Source organism: Bipolaris oryzae (genome assembly GCF_000523455.1).
Source record: "Bipolaris oryzae ATCC 44560 unplaced genomic scaffold scaffold_38, whole genome shotgun sequence".
In the NCBI taxonomy this organism is placed as follows: Eukaryota; Fungi; Ascomycota; class Dothideomycetes; order Pleosporales; family Pleosporaceae; genus Bipolaris; species Bipolaris oryzae.
The window spans coordinates 123,152-137,446 of record NW_006911314.1 but is presented as its reverse complement, the minus strand read 5'-3'; the positions used below and the strand labels follow the sequence as shown (position 1 = coordinate 137,446).

General features: G+C 53.1%; 6 protein-coding genes across 6 annotated transcripts; 4 read left to right on the top strand and 2 right to left on the bottom strand.

Annotated features, from left to right (window-relative positions):
• Positions 1–88: 88 nt before the first annotated feature.
• Positions 89–1,093, top strand: COCMIDRAFT_90858 (uncharacterized protein; the record flags this gene model as incomplete). Its single annotated transcript, XM_007688173.1, has 4 exons — positions 89–121; positions 383–489; positions 549–977; positions 1,045–1,093. The coding sequence occupies 4 exons, from the start codon at positions 89–91 to the stop codon at positions 1,091–1,093; spliced, it is 618 nt and encodes a 205-aa protein (XP_007686363.1).
• A 1,561-nt stretch (positions 1,094–2,654) lies between these two features.
• Positions 2,655–2,828, bottom strand: COCMIDRAFT_90893 (uncharacterized protein; the record flags this gene model as incomplete). The annotated part of the gene is made up of 1 exon (XM_007688172.1): positions 2,655–2,828. A coding segment is annotated over one exon (174 nt), but the record flags the coding sequence as incomplete, so codon positions are not given.
• Positions 2,829–4,870: 2,042 nt separating this feature from the next.
• COCMIDRAFT_90989 (uncharacterized protein) lies at positions 4,871–6,706 on the top strand (the record flags this gene model as incomplete). The annotated part of the gene is made up of 4 exons (XM_007688171.1): positions 4,871–6,151; positions 6,429–6,470; positions 6,517–6,609; positions 6,659–6,706. The coding sequence occupies 4 exons, from the start codon at positions 4,871–4,873 to the stop codon at positions 6,704–6,706; spliced, it is 1,464 nt and encodes a 487-aa protein (XP_007686361.1).
• A 621-nt stretch (positions 6,707–7,327) lies between these two features.
• On the top strand, positions 7,328–8,502 carry COCMIDRAFT_35312 (uncharacterized protein; the record flags this gene model as incomplete). The annotated part of the gene is made up of 7 exons (XM_007688140.1): positions 7,328–7,587; positions 7,634–7,656; positions 7,706–7,746; positions 7,796–7,903; positions 7,953–7,986; positions 8,033–8,326; positions 8,378–8,502. The coding sequence occupies 7 exons, from the start codon at positions 7,328–7,330 to the stop codon at positions 8,500–8,502; spliced, it is 885 nt and encodes a 294-aa protein (XP_007686330.1).
• Positions 8,503–8,819: 317 nt separating this feature from the next.
• COCMIDRAFT_35311 (uncharacterized protein) lies at positions 8,820–9,892 on the top strand (the record flags this gene model as incomplete). Its single annotated transcript, XM_007688139.1, has 2 exons — positions 8,820–8,909; positions 8,960–9,892. The coding sequence occupies 2 exons, from the start codon at positions 8,820–8,822 to the stop codon at positions 9,890–9,892; spliced, it is 1,023 nt and encodes a 340-aa protein (XP_007686329.1).
• A 1,002-nt stretch (positions 9,893–10,894) lies between these two features.
• Positions 10,895–14,203, bottom strand: COCMIDRAFT_3870 (uncharacterized protein; the record flags this gene model as incomplete). Its single annotated transcript, XM_007688109.1, has 2 exons — positions 10,895–10,986; positions 11,062–14,203. 2 exons carry the CDS (start codon positions 14,201–14,203, stop codon positions 10,895–10,897), a joined length of 3,234 nt encoding a protein of 1,077 aa, XP_007686299.1.
• Positions 14,204–14,295: the final 92 nt, after the last annotated feature.

Below are 14,295 nucleotides of genomic sequence, written 5' to 3'. Positions count from 1 at the left end.
GAACAATTTCCGCCGCTTGTCTACGCCTTTCTCTTGACATTTCCATATTCAGTTACAAAACCAAAGGCAACTTGAACAGTCCGCGACAATGGTAGAGAAGGTTTACGTCACGTACAACCAGGTAAGTGGCTGTTGATGTGCAACCATGCACCCCGCGCGTGCCCACGCTCATGCGCTCCCCTTGTATACTTGCGGGCACGCAAGAATAGTTCGCGAGTATTTACTTCCGAGAGTCGCACGGTCTTTGTGCTCTTGACGAGCGCAGCATGCGCACAGCAAGACCTTGATCAACATCTCCAGTCATGTCATTGTGATACTGAGTCGGAGCGCAATACTCTTAGGCTCCAGGCTCCAGCCAGAAACTGACATATACTCTCTACAGATTCACAAGCTCTGCCAAGAGGCAGCTGACAAGATCCTCAATGAGTTCCAGCCCAACCTCATGATCGCTATTGGCGGCGGAGGCTATGTCCCTGCGCGCATTCTGCGGTATGCGCCCACAGTCTGTTTGAACCTCACAGCACATGAGCCTAACATTCTCACCCCAGATCTTTCCTCAAGAAGCCCGGTAGCCCCAACATTCCCATCCAAGCTATCGGTCTCTCCCTCTACGAGCAGCTTGGCTCAGGCCCCGACTCCGAAGTCGAAACTCCCGGCACAAAAGTCACACGCACACAATGGCTCGACCTGTCCTCGCTCGAGATGGCCAACCTAATCGGCAAGAACGTCCTCATCGTCGATGAGGTAGATGACACCCGCACAACGCTCGAGTACGCCGTCAGGGAGCTAGAAAAGGACGTCGAGGCCGCCGTCAAGAAGCTGGGACGCGAGGGCGAGAAGACCAAATTCTCCATCTTTGTCCTACACAACAAGGACAAGGCGAAGAAGGGTCAACTGCCCCAGGAGATTCTCCAGGGCCGTTACATTGCTGCCAGGACCGTCGGCGATGTTTGGATCAACTACCCTTGGGAAGCTACGTACGTTTTGTATCTCGCAATCTGTAGATTTGGCATGTACAGACCCACTGACATATATGTTTGTTAGCGACATTGACGAGCACGACCGCCACTCCAAGGAGGCAGAGTCCAAGTAAATAGACGACGGGAGCCATTCAGTTGCACGCTTCAGCGAATAGATATACCCGGACTGACGTGGACGGAAGAGGGGAGGGGGGAAGATGGGCATAACGAAGGAGAAAAGAAACACATAGATGATTTGGCATCGGGGCACTAACATGCAAGGGAACGTATACAGGAGTTGAAAGGGAAATATTTTGAACCTATTTAAAGGACTAGCCTTATGAATGAGGTACGATTGAAAGTTGATAACGAAAGTAATCCAACTTGTGGAATGACAGGACACGTGAAAGACAAATCAACTTGTTTTTTTTCTCTTCACTGCATTTTCTTGTTGATTAGTACAGGGTATCTTGTCGATATTCTATGCTACATGCCCATCATCATCATCATCATCGCTCATCACACATTTAAAACCACACCCATCATCACACATCTACAAACCCCCCCACCCCATACAACATTTCCCTTTACTCCCCCACCTCCGCCCTCTGCGGGGCCCATCCCTTAAGCCACCCCCTCGCCCGATCCAAATCGCCTCCCTCGGCCTCAAGCGCGGCAACACACCACTCGAGCGCATAACCCCCTTTACCCTCGATTCCCTTTTCCGCCGCCAACAAGTGGGCGAGATTCCTACACTTTTGCGCGCGCTCATCGACGCAAAAATGGAGAGGGGTATCGTAGCCTTTGCCGTCTACGCCTTGCAAGAAGGGTTTGACGAGGGGAATGGCATCTTTCGTGGCGACGGGCTGATCCGGGTGGCCGCGATTCTTGCGTCCGGAGCGACAGTATTCGTTTGTGCACCAGGTTTTGGCGCAACCGCTCAAGAGTTGGCTGAGATATCTGCGTTCGATGCGGCGGCGGAGGGCTTTGCCCTCGGGGTCATGCAGGGAGACGTACAAGGGGCCGAAACATGTGCTGCAGAGTCCAATGTCGTTGCCGGGTCCTTGTCCCTTTCTTGTGCCAGCACGTGTGTCGCCGTTTTTGGCTGCGCCGTCTTGGGTGCGGCCGCAGTTTACGTTGCGACAGAGGCGCGGGGCGGGGCGGGAGAGGCGCTCGAGGTCGTGGTGTCGCAAATGCGTGTCCATGTCTCTGAAGCGGATGATTTTGGAGCACAAGTGGCATTCTGTGGTGCGGCCGCCGTCGGCGAGTTCGTGGGGGGTTAGGCCTGAGAGGAGGAGTTCGGGGGACTGGTCGGTGGGATCGCCTTCTTGCGGGACTTGGAGGTGGCAGAAGCGGCAGAGGATGAGTTTGGCGGGGCAGAGGGTGGTTTTGTGGTGGGCGAGGGTGGGGAGCGAGGGGGAGGGGAGGGAGCATGCGGTGCAGGTTTGTGGGGTGTGGTAGTAGGTTGTGTGTTTTTGGTGGCTGAGGGGTGTGTTACCAGTGAAGGTGTCGTGGGGGCAGTGCCAGTGGGATTCGTAGGCTTTGGAGCGCTTTTGGAAGACTTGACCGCAGCCTTGGGGGCAGAGGATATTGTTTCTGAGGCAGAAATTTTCGTGGAGGAAGAGGGAGCCTTTGGGGACGATTTGTTTGCAGTTTTTGCAGACTACTTCGTCTTCGCCAAGTTCGGGTGAGCCTTCAGTCTTGGTCTCCGCTTCGGCCTTTGGATCGAATATCGAGACCTTCAGGTGGAAGGGCTTGGGTGTGGTGGAGGGTGATTCGGATGGATATGCGTGCACTGAGATCCATATTGCTTCTGCTTCTTCGAGCTCGATGTTCGTAGGTTGTAATCGTATGCGTTTGGGGTATTGACTAGACAGATCCGCAAAGACGTGCTCCTCCTCCCGAGGGCGAACTCTTTGGCGTGAAGAGAACGGGCTGACGAAAAGATCAATCTCGTCTTCGCTGTCAACCTCATCTAACAAGATCTCCAGCCCTTGGGATCGGTCCCAAGACGCTAGCTCAAAGTCAACGTACTCGCCTTCGAGTATCTGCCCAGATTGTGCATTGAAGATATCAATGGTGCCACCGGTTGAACTGCCTTGTTCGGTTCCGGGTTCACGGTGCCTCTTAGCTGCTATCCTCTTCAAGGTTTCGCGGGCCTGTTCTTCGTTCAGAGGCTCAATATCAACCTCTAAATCCGTATCTACGACGCATATTCCTTCTCCCTCGGGCTTGAAGCCGTCGATCAAGAAACGGAACTCCTCACGCTTGCCGCCGACCCCTCGACCGCCATGGACGACTAGAATCTCGCCATTTGTCAACGTTGTAAAGTTCGATCGTAGATGCTCTTCGAGTAGCGACTTCCAGTCCTCGGGGTCGTAGCCAGCTTCCAGAGGCCGCAACTTCACAAAGGCACCCTTGGGTAGCTGCTTGGCATGCACGGTGATTTTGACAGCGGCGTCGCTGTTAGTGCCACTGCCGAGTGCCTTGTCTACTCCGTTTTCCACAGCATGGTCTCCATCTTTGTCACCGTCTGGGCTCGCGTTTCTCGAGGGATCTGCAGATCGCTCTTGGATGCCCAGTGCCTCCTTCAGAAAGCTGCTCAGCACAATCTCGCCCTCTTCCGCCGAAAACTCGCGAATGCCCGCGTGTACGGCTCGGCCATTATCCGGGTTTACCAGACGAAAGGTAAGAGGGTGGGGTAATTGCTGGAATCGGTCCTGCGCTTGCGCCCGCGCATGTCGCTCGGCGTTGAAGGTATATGGATTGAAGGGATCGAAAGCGGTCAAGTGGGCTTGGTTCGCATCGACGTGGACTACAGGTGCCGCGGCAAGCAGCTGTTCTAGCGCTGAAGGCGGCAGGAGGACTTTGTCGCCAGGAAGTGCGTTTCGGGTTGCACTAGCGAGGTTGTACTGGCCGGACCATTTGAGCTCTGCTGCGGCGGGGTCTAATTCGGGGTTCATGGCGGAGGGGGTATCGCAAAGAAAGAAAAAAGAAGAGATGATGACAACAAGCAGCACGGACTCTACCAAGACGACACTACATGAGACGATGGCCGATGCACACGCAGTCTAGTAGTAGTTCTGTCAGTGAACGACGGCTGACATATGCGGCTCTGCTCGAAGCTTCGGTGATGGGTGGCGTCATAGCTTACCTTTGCCTGCACTTGGACTGAGCAGTGCTGGGAAGACTAGTCGAGTAACTCCGAGCCGCGGTGCTTATCGATAAGACGGAGACGCGCGTGGGAGACGCGTGCAGCGTGCAGCGTGCAGCGTGGGTGGTTCCGGTGAATGGCGGGGAAGGACTCGTTTCAACTGCACATTTGGGCCCATGTATCTTCGGCCTTCACTCTCTAGGCGTGCATTAGTCGCGAGGGGCCATGTAATATTGCCGGTCACTACTCGATGGATGCAGTGCACCTCCATGTTTCGATATGGCGATTCATTGCCGTAACTGGCCAAGGCGGGGCAGATAGCCCGTCTGGCAGTGTAGTGTCACGGCGCCCGCTTGGGATGCCGCAGCAGCGGCTTGCTAATGTTTCCGGTGTCAAACACCTAAGCCTTTGCACACGGCCTTGGCTGCAAAATGTGTTCCAAGGCATGCTTCATCGCCGCCTGATCTCGCCGCCATCTGCGAATTGCTCCCTGTCCCCCCTCTTGGCAGGGTCTTGTATTTGCGATCGCCACAGGGGCCGCGCACCCCACGTCCGGCGCAACCCCAACCAACCTCTGCAGCGTCTCGACATCCATTAGTCGATCCTCTTGCTCATCCCAAGCACCCTCCTGCAGCGTCAGATCAAGGGCACGTGCCCCCCAGTCTGGGCAACCTTCTTCGCTGTCATAAAGATTCGGTGAGTACCCGTCTAATCCGCCTGGCCAGCTTCTCTCCCTGCCCTCTCTTGATCTTTCGCCATGGGCCCTGCTACATTCACCCACGACCTTCCTACCTCCCTGGCGGACCTTCTCTCTAATACCTTAATCCTGCGTCAAACTGCCCCATATCTCCCCGTCTCTGCTCTCCGTAATCTATCCCGCACCTCAAAGTCCCTCCACCATGCCATCATCCATTCCCCGGACGCTTTCCGCTACCTTGACCTCTCAACCGTAAGGTCCGCCATTGTACCCTCTGACGGTCCCCTGGATGTTGGCGGCGTCAATTTCCGGGCTGAACGCATGGACGAAGCCCTCACTGAAGATGACTTCTACAGCGGTCCTCTACGACACATCTTCAACAGACTCGAAAAGATCCACGTCCTCCACAATGTCCACACTTTGGTGCTAGACGGGCTCAGCGTAACAGCAGAGCTTGTCAAAGACCTGCTCACAGAAGAGAGATTCAACGTACGCCTACTCTCTATCCGTGAAGTGAAGAACTTGAACGAGCGCAAGCTCCAACAATACCTGCGATATGCCGTACGTCCGTCAAGACCCGAGGGCACCCCTCGGGTCAAGGGCATCTATCTCTTTGGATCTCGCGACCCTCCTCCGCGTCCTGCATCTCCTCCGACAAAAAGGCAGCCATCGCCCGTGCCAAAAGGGGTCATGTCATCACGAGGAGCTCAGATTGGAGCACAGTGGAACGAGAAATCACAGCAAGCATTGGACGTTGCACTGTCACGGACACAAGACAAATGGTACAAGTCATCCGGAAAGATCATATCAAAGCGTCCCTCTCCGGAGTGGGCAGAGATACTCCAGGAGTGTGCCGGTATCATTGCTTTCGATGCCGTTCTTTGCAGAGGTCCCCGACACGACCCAAGCAAAGCGTACATTAGGGACCCTTCGGTTGCGGGAGCTCATCATCCAGCAGCTTTCCTCCGGCCTTCGATTGCCACTGTTGCCCTAGGACCATCTGGCTGTGAGACATGCCATTCCTCCCCTGAAGGACCAGCCGTGTTCGGTAGCTCCAGCCCGGCCCATCATCCACTACTGAGTCCCGTTCCACTGCATGGAAGCACTGTCCGTGCTGCTCAGATACCACATACCCTTGACGGAACTACCCCTCCGCCTCTCATAGTACGATGTGAAGACTGCCTCAGAGGTCGCTGGTGCGAGAGGTGTCACAAGTGGTGGGACGAAGATTGTTACGTGGTTCCTGCTACCGCCCAACGTACGGAATTGCAACAAACCGAGATTGTAGAGAACCTTCAATCCGACGGGACTACCCGCATGCTCCCAAAGCAAAAGACCAAGGTATTTATGGACCTCTGCGTGGAAGAGTGCCTGCCTTCAGAAATGATGGCTGGTGCTGGCAGCAACGGGATGTGGGGGTGAAGAACCCTACCTTGGCGCGCGAGGAGCGAGATTGCCTTGAGGCCGTTACGAAGTAGCTGGATTCCGGAACCTAGTCTTCTCTAGACTAGCCGTGGAGCCTGGTTATTGGATAATTGCAACCTGGAAATCGCCACTTGCGCGTCGAGGTATGTGCTCCATCTACAGGCAAGAAATAGGCTAACATGGAAACTTGCAGATTATCGGCGTCAGGCGTGATTGTTTCGGCTGTGGCCACACAGTATGTACCCCTGTACCTTCAACTTTATCATACTAATATCCGGCAGTGCATCACTTGCAAAGAGCTCTTTATTCGGACCTGCAAGAAATGCAAGAATGAGTATTGCCGTGAAGACAACGACGCTTCTTCTGACACCATGGTGCGTACAAGTCGTGGCAAGGGCCGTTCCACATACTGACTATTTCCAGTGTGACTGGTGCAACTACACTTCACGAAGAACTGTAGAAATGTATTAAAATGCCCGAGTGACACTTCTAGGGAGCCTATGCCTGCTATAGGGCTACAGCCAGGTGCTGTTTATGATTGATGCGAGAATTCTGAACATGAAATAATGACTCTCCTCTTGTTAGCAATATCGAATACCCCTCTCCACCAAAAGAGAACCAAATGAATAAAAAATTATACCCAACGATTGCTTGCGCAACGTGATGATTCCTCCTTAATCCCTGATAATAAACTTAGCGTGCCTCTGAATTAGCGTAGTCCTACCTTTTTCGGCGTGTTGTAACCATGAGCTATGACTAAGCCAAATCGGCGAATGAAGACGAGAAAGCGCCGATGCACACGATGACATGTGGCTGTCGCATCTGAGCCGCAACACTGCGAACACAACCACTGCTTTCCTAGCATCCTGACAAACAAACCCGCTACCCTTCTATCCATCCCGCTTTCGATGCGATCTGTCCTTCCAGCTCAATAGTCCACAGTGACGTCGGCCGTTGCCCCACGTAATAACTTGAACCAAGGCTCCTCCGCGACAGCTCCGCCAGGCATCCTAATTACCCTCCTATTCAATTGACCCCCCTCGGCACGTTTCCTCCTTCCAAACACCGCGTCCACGATCGGAATTTCGCAAAATGTCTCAATACGGTTACGGACAGAACCCTCAGTACGGTGCAGGCAATGCACAAAACCTCCAATTCTACTCCTCGTCCTTCTCGAACCAACCAGTATCTGGACACTCTACACCCTTCCAAGCAAACTATGGCGCGCCGGCGAGCCAAGCATATCCTTCTCAGTATGGCGCTGGGTTTTCGGCTCCAGGAGTGAGTGGGCAGATGGGAATGGGTACATCAGGCCTACGAACAGGCTGGTTGGCAGCATTTGGCACAGAGGGGTATGTAGACGGCGTTTCGACATGAAACCTTGCTAACAATGGGCAGATACGAGGGAGAACCGCCACTACGTACGCAACGTCGAATACCTGAACATACACGCAAGCTGACAAAATGTAGTGGAAGAGCTGGGAGTGAACTTTAAGCACATACAAATGAAGGTGGGTTGTGGGCAATACTTGCATGTGGTGCTAGGCTAATGCTGTGCAGACGTTGGCCGTCCTGAACCCTTTCGGTCGCATCGACCAGCACATTATGGATGATAGCGATGTAGCTGGCCCGATTCTTTTCTTCTTAGTATTTGGCACGTCTTTATTGGTATGCAAGACACGTCTTTTTCCGCAGAGTATAAACTAACAGTAGTTAGTTGTCTGGCAAACTCCACTTTGGTTACATATACGGTATGTGTGTTTACTGCGTGCGTATGCGGTAATTGACAGTATACAGGATTGGCATTTGTCGGCACTATCCTACTTCACCAGATCCTTTCTCTCATGTCCCCTCCTGTCAACACGGTTGAGGCAACACCCGGAGATCATGGTCACCCACATGGGTCACACCTGGGTTCCTCATTGACGTTTCCACGATCGGCGTCCGTTCTGGGTTACTGCCTGCTCCCTCTCGTGTTGGTCGCCATTTTCGGAATCATTGTCCCACTTGACGGGCTGTTTGGATATCTTCTTACTAGTCTGGCAATCACATGGTGCTCGTACAGTTCGAGCTCAATGTTTACCGTTGTTGGCAAGTGTACTTTTGAAGTACAGAGGAAGCATACGCTAACTCAACTCACAGGCCGCATGACATCAATGCGAGGCTTGGTAGCATATCCTATGGTTCTATTCTATGGCAGCTTTGGTATCATGGCCATTTTCAGCTCACGGGGCACTGGACAACTGGCAAAGGCGGCGGCATCGTAGAAGAAGATGAACATGGAGGGCTCAACGAACTTTTCAAGGCAAAACATGTAGAATAAACACCCAGGTGTCTGTACTATTTTTAAGGATCAACAAAATACAAATATATCCAAATGTGGCATTACTACGCACACGGATGTGTCGAGGCGGGCAGCCAATCGGAGCGCGGATGACATACTTGGAGCGATGACGCTGCGAACCCTGCACGAATTTGTTTCTCCCGACAATCTCCGCCACCCGTCGCATCTTCTTCAGCCCTGTGTATTCTTTCCTACTTTTTCCCAAAAACACTTTTTCTTCTTTACATACAGCAATCGAAAATGGGTTGGTTTTGGGCAGATACCGCACCCTCTGCGCCTGCTGCGCGCAATGCACCGCATCCAATGCCACGAGGCAGCATGGAGCCTCCTGTACGTACAGTAACCACTATTTGCATCTGCGCCTCTAACAATGCCTCCAGCCAGAATGCCCCATGCACAAGAAAGCCACACCGCCCGTTGTTGCAGAAAAGACATCCCAAAGCGCCTGCCCCTACGTCCCACCTGAGAAATCCTCATCTGGCCCCTCCGAACCCCCCAAAACCGGCCTCCTCTCCCGCCTAAATCCCCTCAACAACATGTTCGCCGATCTCTCAAACGAGCGTGCCGACAAACAAGTCCACAACCTGCCCCTCGAGCGCGAAACCTCGACCATCCCCAAAGGCGACGGCTCCCTCTGGGAATACCCCTCCCCGCAACAAATGTACAACGCCATGCTCCGCAAAGGTTACACCGACACGGACATCACCGCCGTCGAAAGCATGGTCGGCGTGCACAACTTCCTCAACGAAGGCGCCTGGGCCGAAATCATGGGCTGGGAACGCCGCTTCTCACGAGGCCTAGCCGAAGGCTATCAAATCTGCAAGAAAGGCGAAGACGTAGCGAATTTCCTCCTCGGCACCGCCGACGACCCTTTTGACACGACAACCTGGGACGACAAAGACATCCCACCCCCAAAACTCCTAAGATTCACAGGCCGCCCCACGGAACCCACGCCGAAATCCCAGATCCTACAATGGCTCGGTTACGTCATGCCCGAGCAATTCGGCACAAACCCGCCTTTTGATCGCCACGACTGGTTCGTCGAGCGCTGCAATGAGCAAGGTTGCAAGGAAATTCGCTACGTGATTGATTACTACGAGGGTGCGCCCGAACCTACTGGTGAACCGGTTTTCTATCTCGATGTCAGACCTGCGGTTGATGGACCGACGAGTGCCGCCGAGAGGCTGATTAGGAGTGGCACGGATATTTGGTGGAGGGCTTCTGGGGGTGTGACGAGGGAGTTGAAGAGGTTGGAGAAGGCGAAGAGGGAGAAGGAGGAGGAGTGGGCGGCTAAGAGTAGGCAGTATAACTAAAGTGGAAGGGGGGTTTGGGGGCAGATGATGCATTTTTTTTATATGGCGTTTTTTTGTAAGGGGGGGGAGTTGCGGGTGTATGATTATGATTACAATGTTTTTGTAGGGATATGGGGGTTTTTTTTCTCTCTTACATGTTTGATTAGTACGACTGAGGGACGCTGGGTACCAGGGGGGTTTTTTTTCCCCATTTGGGGACCTGTTTTACCTAACCTTTTTTTTTCCAACTCTACTCTTATCTTGAATTCTCACGTTTCAATCATGTTTCAATCACTCTGACTTGTCATTTTATCGTCCTCAATTCGATTTACACACACACTCTCAAATTTGAATGTTGAAAATTTCTCTCTTTTCATACCATTGTTGAATGTATTTCTCTCTCATCTCATCTCATTTCATCTCATCTTCCCTCTCGTGTCTAAGCTCTCTTTCTCTCTCTCTCTCAAAAGACACAAGCATACATCTGATATATAGCAACTTTCTCCCCCACACACACTCTCTCTCCCCATCTCTGCGTGTCGAAGAATAAAGGATTTTTTTTTTAAAAAAAAGACGCCCTGAAATGCATATAAAAGACCCCCTCAAAGAAGATTATCTTCACCACGTGTGGTACATTACTCCAACTTCCTATCCTCCACTCCTCCACTCTTTCCTCCAACCCCAAAACCAGAGCCATGTTGAAAAGCCACAAGGTAAAAGGGGGTTTTAACCTCGATAAGAAAGGGGTCAGATACCAATAAAAGGGAAAAACGCCAGGACACCGTATGCTGTGATTTGGGTGTATTGTTGAAGTACTGTAAATCGCAAAGAAGAAAAAAAGACGTTGAAAAGTAAAAAAGGAAGGGAAGAGAAGAGGACGAGATGAAAACGTTCCGTATAGCGACATGTGCTATGCCACCTGATTCCCCAGAAAGGGGAGAAAAAAAACTCATTGATTCGTCGTCATGATCGTCGTCGAAGAAAAGAAAAAGAAACCACCACCGTCTTTATGCAAGAGATGGTTTAAGTGGGGTTTGGTGCAGCGGCACCCGTGATATCGGTATCCTCGCCCTGAACAGGGGCGCAGGTACAGAAAAGATTTGTATCACCGTATGCTGTCTTTACGTTAGCCAAACTATCCCTCATCTCAAAAGAAATCTGGGAGAGATAGAGAAATGGGAAAAACATACCATCATCCAACCTCGCCACGGACGGCCAAAACTTCTTCTCCCTAAGATACCCCAACGGGTACGCCGCCTTCTCCCTCGAGTAACTCCGATCCCACTCCCCGCGGATAAGATCCTGCTGCGTATGCGGACTCATCTTGAGCACATTGCCGTCTCTGGGCTGCTTTCCCTCTTCCACATCCCGAATCTCCTGACGAATGGAAATCAGTGCGTCACAGAAACGGTCAAGCTCGGCTTTGCTTTCCGACTCGGTCGGCTCAATCATGAGGGTGTTGGCGACGGGCCAGGACATGGTGGGGGCATGGAAGCCGTAGTCCTGGAGGCGCTTGGCGATGTCGATAGCTTCTACGCCGGCGGTTTCTTTAAAGCCGCGGACGTCGAGGATGAATTCGTGGGCGCAGCGGCCTTGAGAGTTTGTGTAGAGAATGGGATAGTGGGGCTTGAGGCGCGAGAGGATGTAGTTTGCGTTTAGGAGAGTGATTTTGGTGGCTTGAGTTAGGCCGAGGGCGCCCATCATTTTGATGTAGGCCCAGCTGATGGGTAGGATGCTGGCGCTGCCCCAGGGCGCGCCACTGACGGGGTGGATGGCTTGCGAGCCGCCTGTCTCGCCGCGGAGGTGGCCGGGGAGGAAGGGCGAGAGGTGCTCTTTGACACCGATGGGACCGACACCTGGACCGCCGCCACCGTGGGGGATACAGAAGGTCTTGTGGAGGTTGAGATGGCATACGTCGGCACCGATTTCGCCAGGCGAGCAAAGACCGATCTGAGCGTTCATGTTGGCACCGTCCATGTAGACTTGACCACCGTGTTGGTGGATAAGGTCGCAGGCCTCCTTGACATTGGGTTCGAATACACCAAAGGTACTGGGGTAGGTAACCATGAAGGCACCAAGTTCGTCACTGTGCTTCTCACACTTGGCCTTGAGATCTGCCATGTCGAGATTGCCAGTGGCTTGGTCGCACTTGATGGGCACTACGCGCATACCGCACATGGCGGCACTTGCGGGGTTGGTACCATGAGCAGAGACAGGGATCAAGCAAATGTCACGCTTCTTGCCAGGCTGCTGCTCGAGGTACTTGCTGATGACACGAAGACCAGTGAACTCGCCCTGAGCGCCAGAGTTGGGCTGAAGAGAGACAGAGTGAAATCCAGTAATGTCAGCCAGATCGTCTTCCAGCTGTGTAATCATCTCAGTGTATCCCTTGGCGCGCTCCAGTGGCAGGAATGGGTGTAGGTTGGAGACTGTGTCGAACGAAACGGGAGCCATCTCGGCCGTGGAGTTGAGCTTCATAGTGCACGATCCGAGGGGAATCATCGAGTGGACAAGCGAGAGGTCCTTGGAAGAAAGGTGGTTAATGTAACGAAGAAGCTCTGTCTCGGAATGGTGAGAGTTGAAGACTGGGTGGGTCATGAACGGACTGGTCCTCTTGAACGGTGCGGGAAGCTCAATATCGACTGGCTCGTTGAATTGTGTCTTGTCACCCTTTCCAAACTTCCTGAATACTCCAAGCAGATTGGTGGTAGTCTGAGCGGTTGTGGTCTCATCGACTGAAATACCAATGTGTTTGTCGTCGACCCTTCGGACAAGGAGTTCCTTCTTTTCGAGCTCAGCAATTATTCCGTCCGTGTTACCTCCAGTCTCTACAATGAAGGTGTCGAATAAGACAGGGGAGTTGTCCATTTTCCCACGCTGACCAGTCTTGAAGCCGTTGTCTATGATAGCTTGTTGAATGAGACGGGCCTTGGCAACAACTTGCTTTGCAATGGCAGTCAAACCGTTTGGTCCGTGGTAAACACCATACATGGCACTCATATTGGCCAAAAGAGCCTGTGCTGTGCAAATGTTGCTCGTTGCCTTCTCGCGGCGAATGTGCTGCTCACGAGTCTGCAGGGCAAGTCGTGCTGCCTGGTTGCCGAGCCTATCCTTGGAAAGACCGATCAAGCGACCAGGAATCTTACGCTTATACTTCTCGTCGCAGGCAAAGAAAGCGGCATGTGGTCCACCGAAGCCCAGAGGCACACCAAAGCGCTGTGCGTTTCCGAAAGTGATATCAGCGCCAAACTCGCCAGGGGGAGTGAGCAGTGTAAGAGCGAGTAGGTCGGTGGCTACGCTGAAGAGAGCACCCGTCTTGTGCACCTTCTCAGAAAGTCCGCGGAAGTCGTTGACACCTCCGTCTGTATCTGGGTACTGAGCCAAAACACCAACAAGATCTTGGCCAATCTCCTCGACCCTCTTGCTATTGTCCTTGAGCACGTCGGCAACTTCAATCTTGATTCCAAAGCCCTCAGCACGAGAGTGCAGAACAGCAAGCGTCTGGGGGTGGCACTTGTCCGAGACAAGGAAAGTCTTGTTCTTGCTCTTCTGCTTGGATAGCGGCAAGACACCCATGGACATGGTCATGGCCTCGGCTGCGGCAGTGGGCTCATCGAGAACTGATGCGTTGGCGATGCTGAGACCCGTCAGATCCGTCACCATGGTCTGGAAGTTCAGCAACGACTCCAAGCGTCCCTGGCTGATTTCCGGCTGGTATGGCGTATAGCTTGTGTACCATGCGGGGTTCTCGAGTACATTCCTCTTGATGACTTCTGGCACCTTTGTTCCGTAGTACCCTTGTCCGATCAGGCTCTTGCCGGGCTTGTTCTGGTCCAAAATCTTCTTTGCGTTGTTGAGGAAAACGGACTCGGGCACTCCGTTGTTCTGCCATTCGCTGTCGTGGTGTTGGGCAAGTTTTCCAATCTTCAACTCGCGGCCAGAGAGAATATCGGCGGGGATGACTTGCTTGACAAACTCGTCCAGACTGGCCGCTGGTGGGTCGAGGGCTTTGAGCATGGCTTCGGCCGTCTCAGCAGAGGGGCCAATGTGTCGACGGGGAAAGGTATCGAGTGCCTCGAGCGGCTTCGCATAGGCTGTTTGCTGAGGTGGGGTGTCGAATACATCGTCAGCAGCATCGACGGCCAAGGCCGCTGCCTGTTGTGAGGTTGTAGCATTCTGCTGGAATGTTCGCTTCTGAAGCGCCTGGTGAGTTTGATATGCGACTACACGCGATGAGCTGCCAGCGAGCTGTGGGCGAGATAATTGGGCGACGCATGATGAGCGTGTGAGCCGGCTAGCAGTGCTAGCAGCCCGAAGACATGCAGTCCTCATGTTTGCTGTGTGGTGGTGTGAACGCTACGAGGGGCAGTGGTGTTCCCCGAGTGTGTTCCCCGAGTAGCAGGGCTGGGGGAAAGGTGATGCTG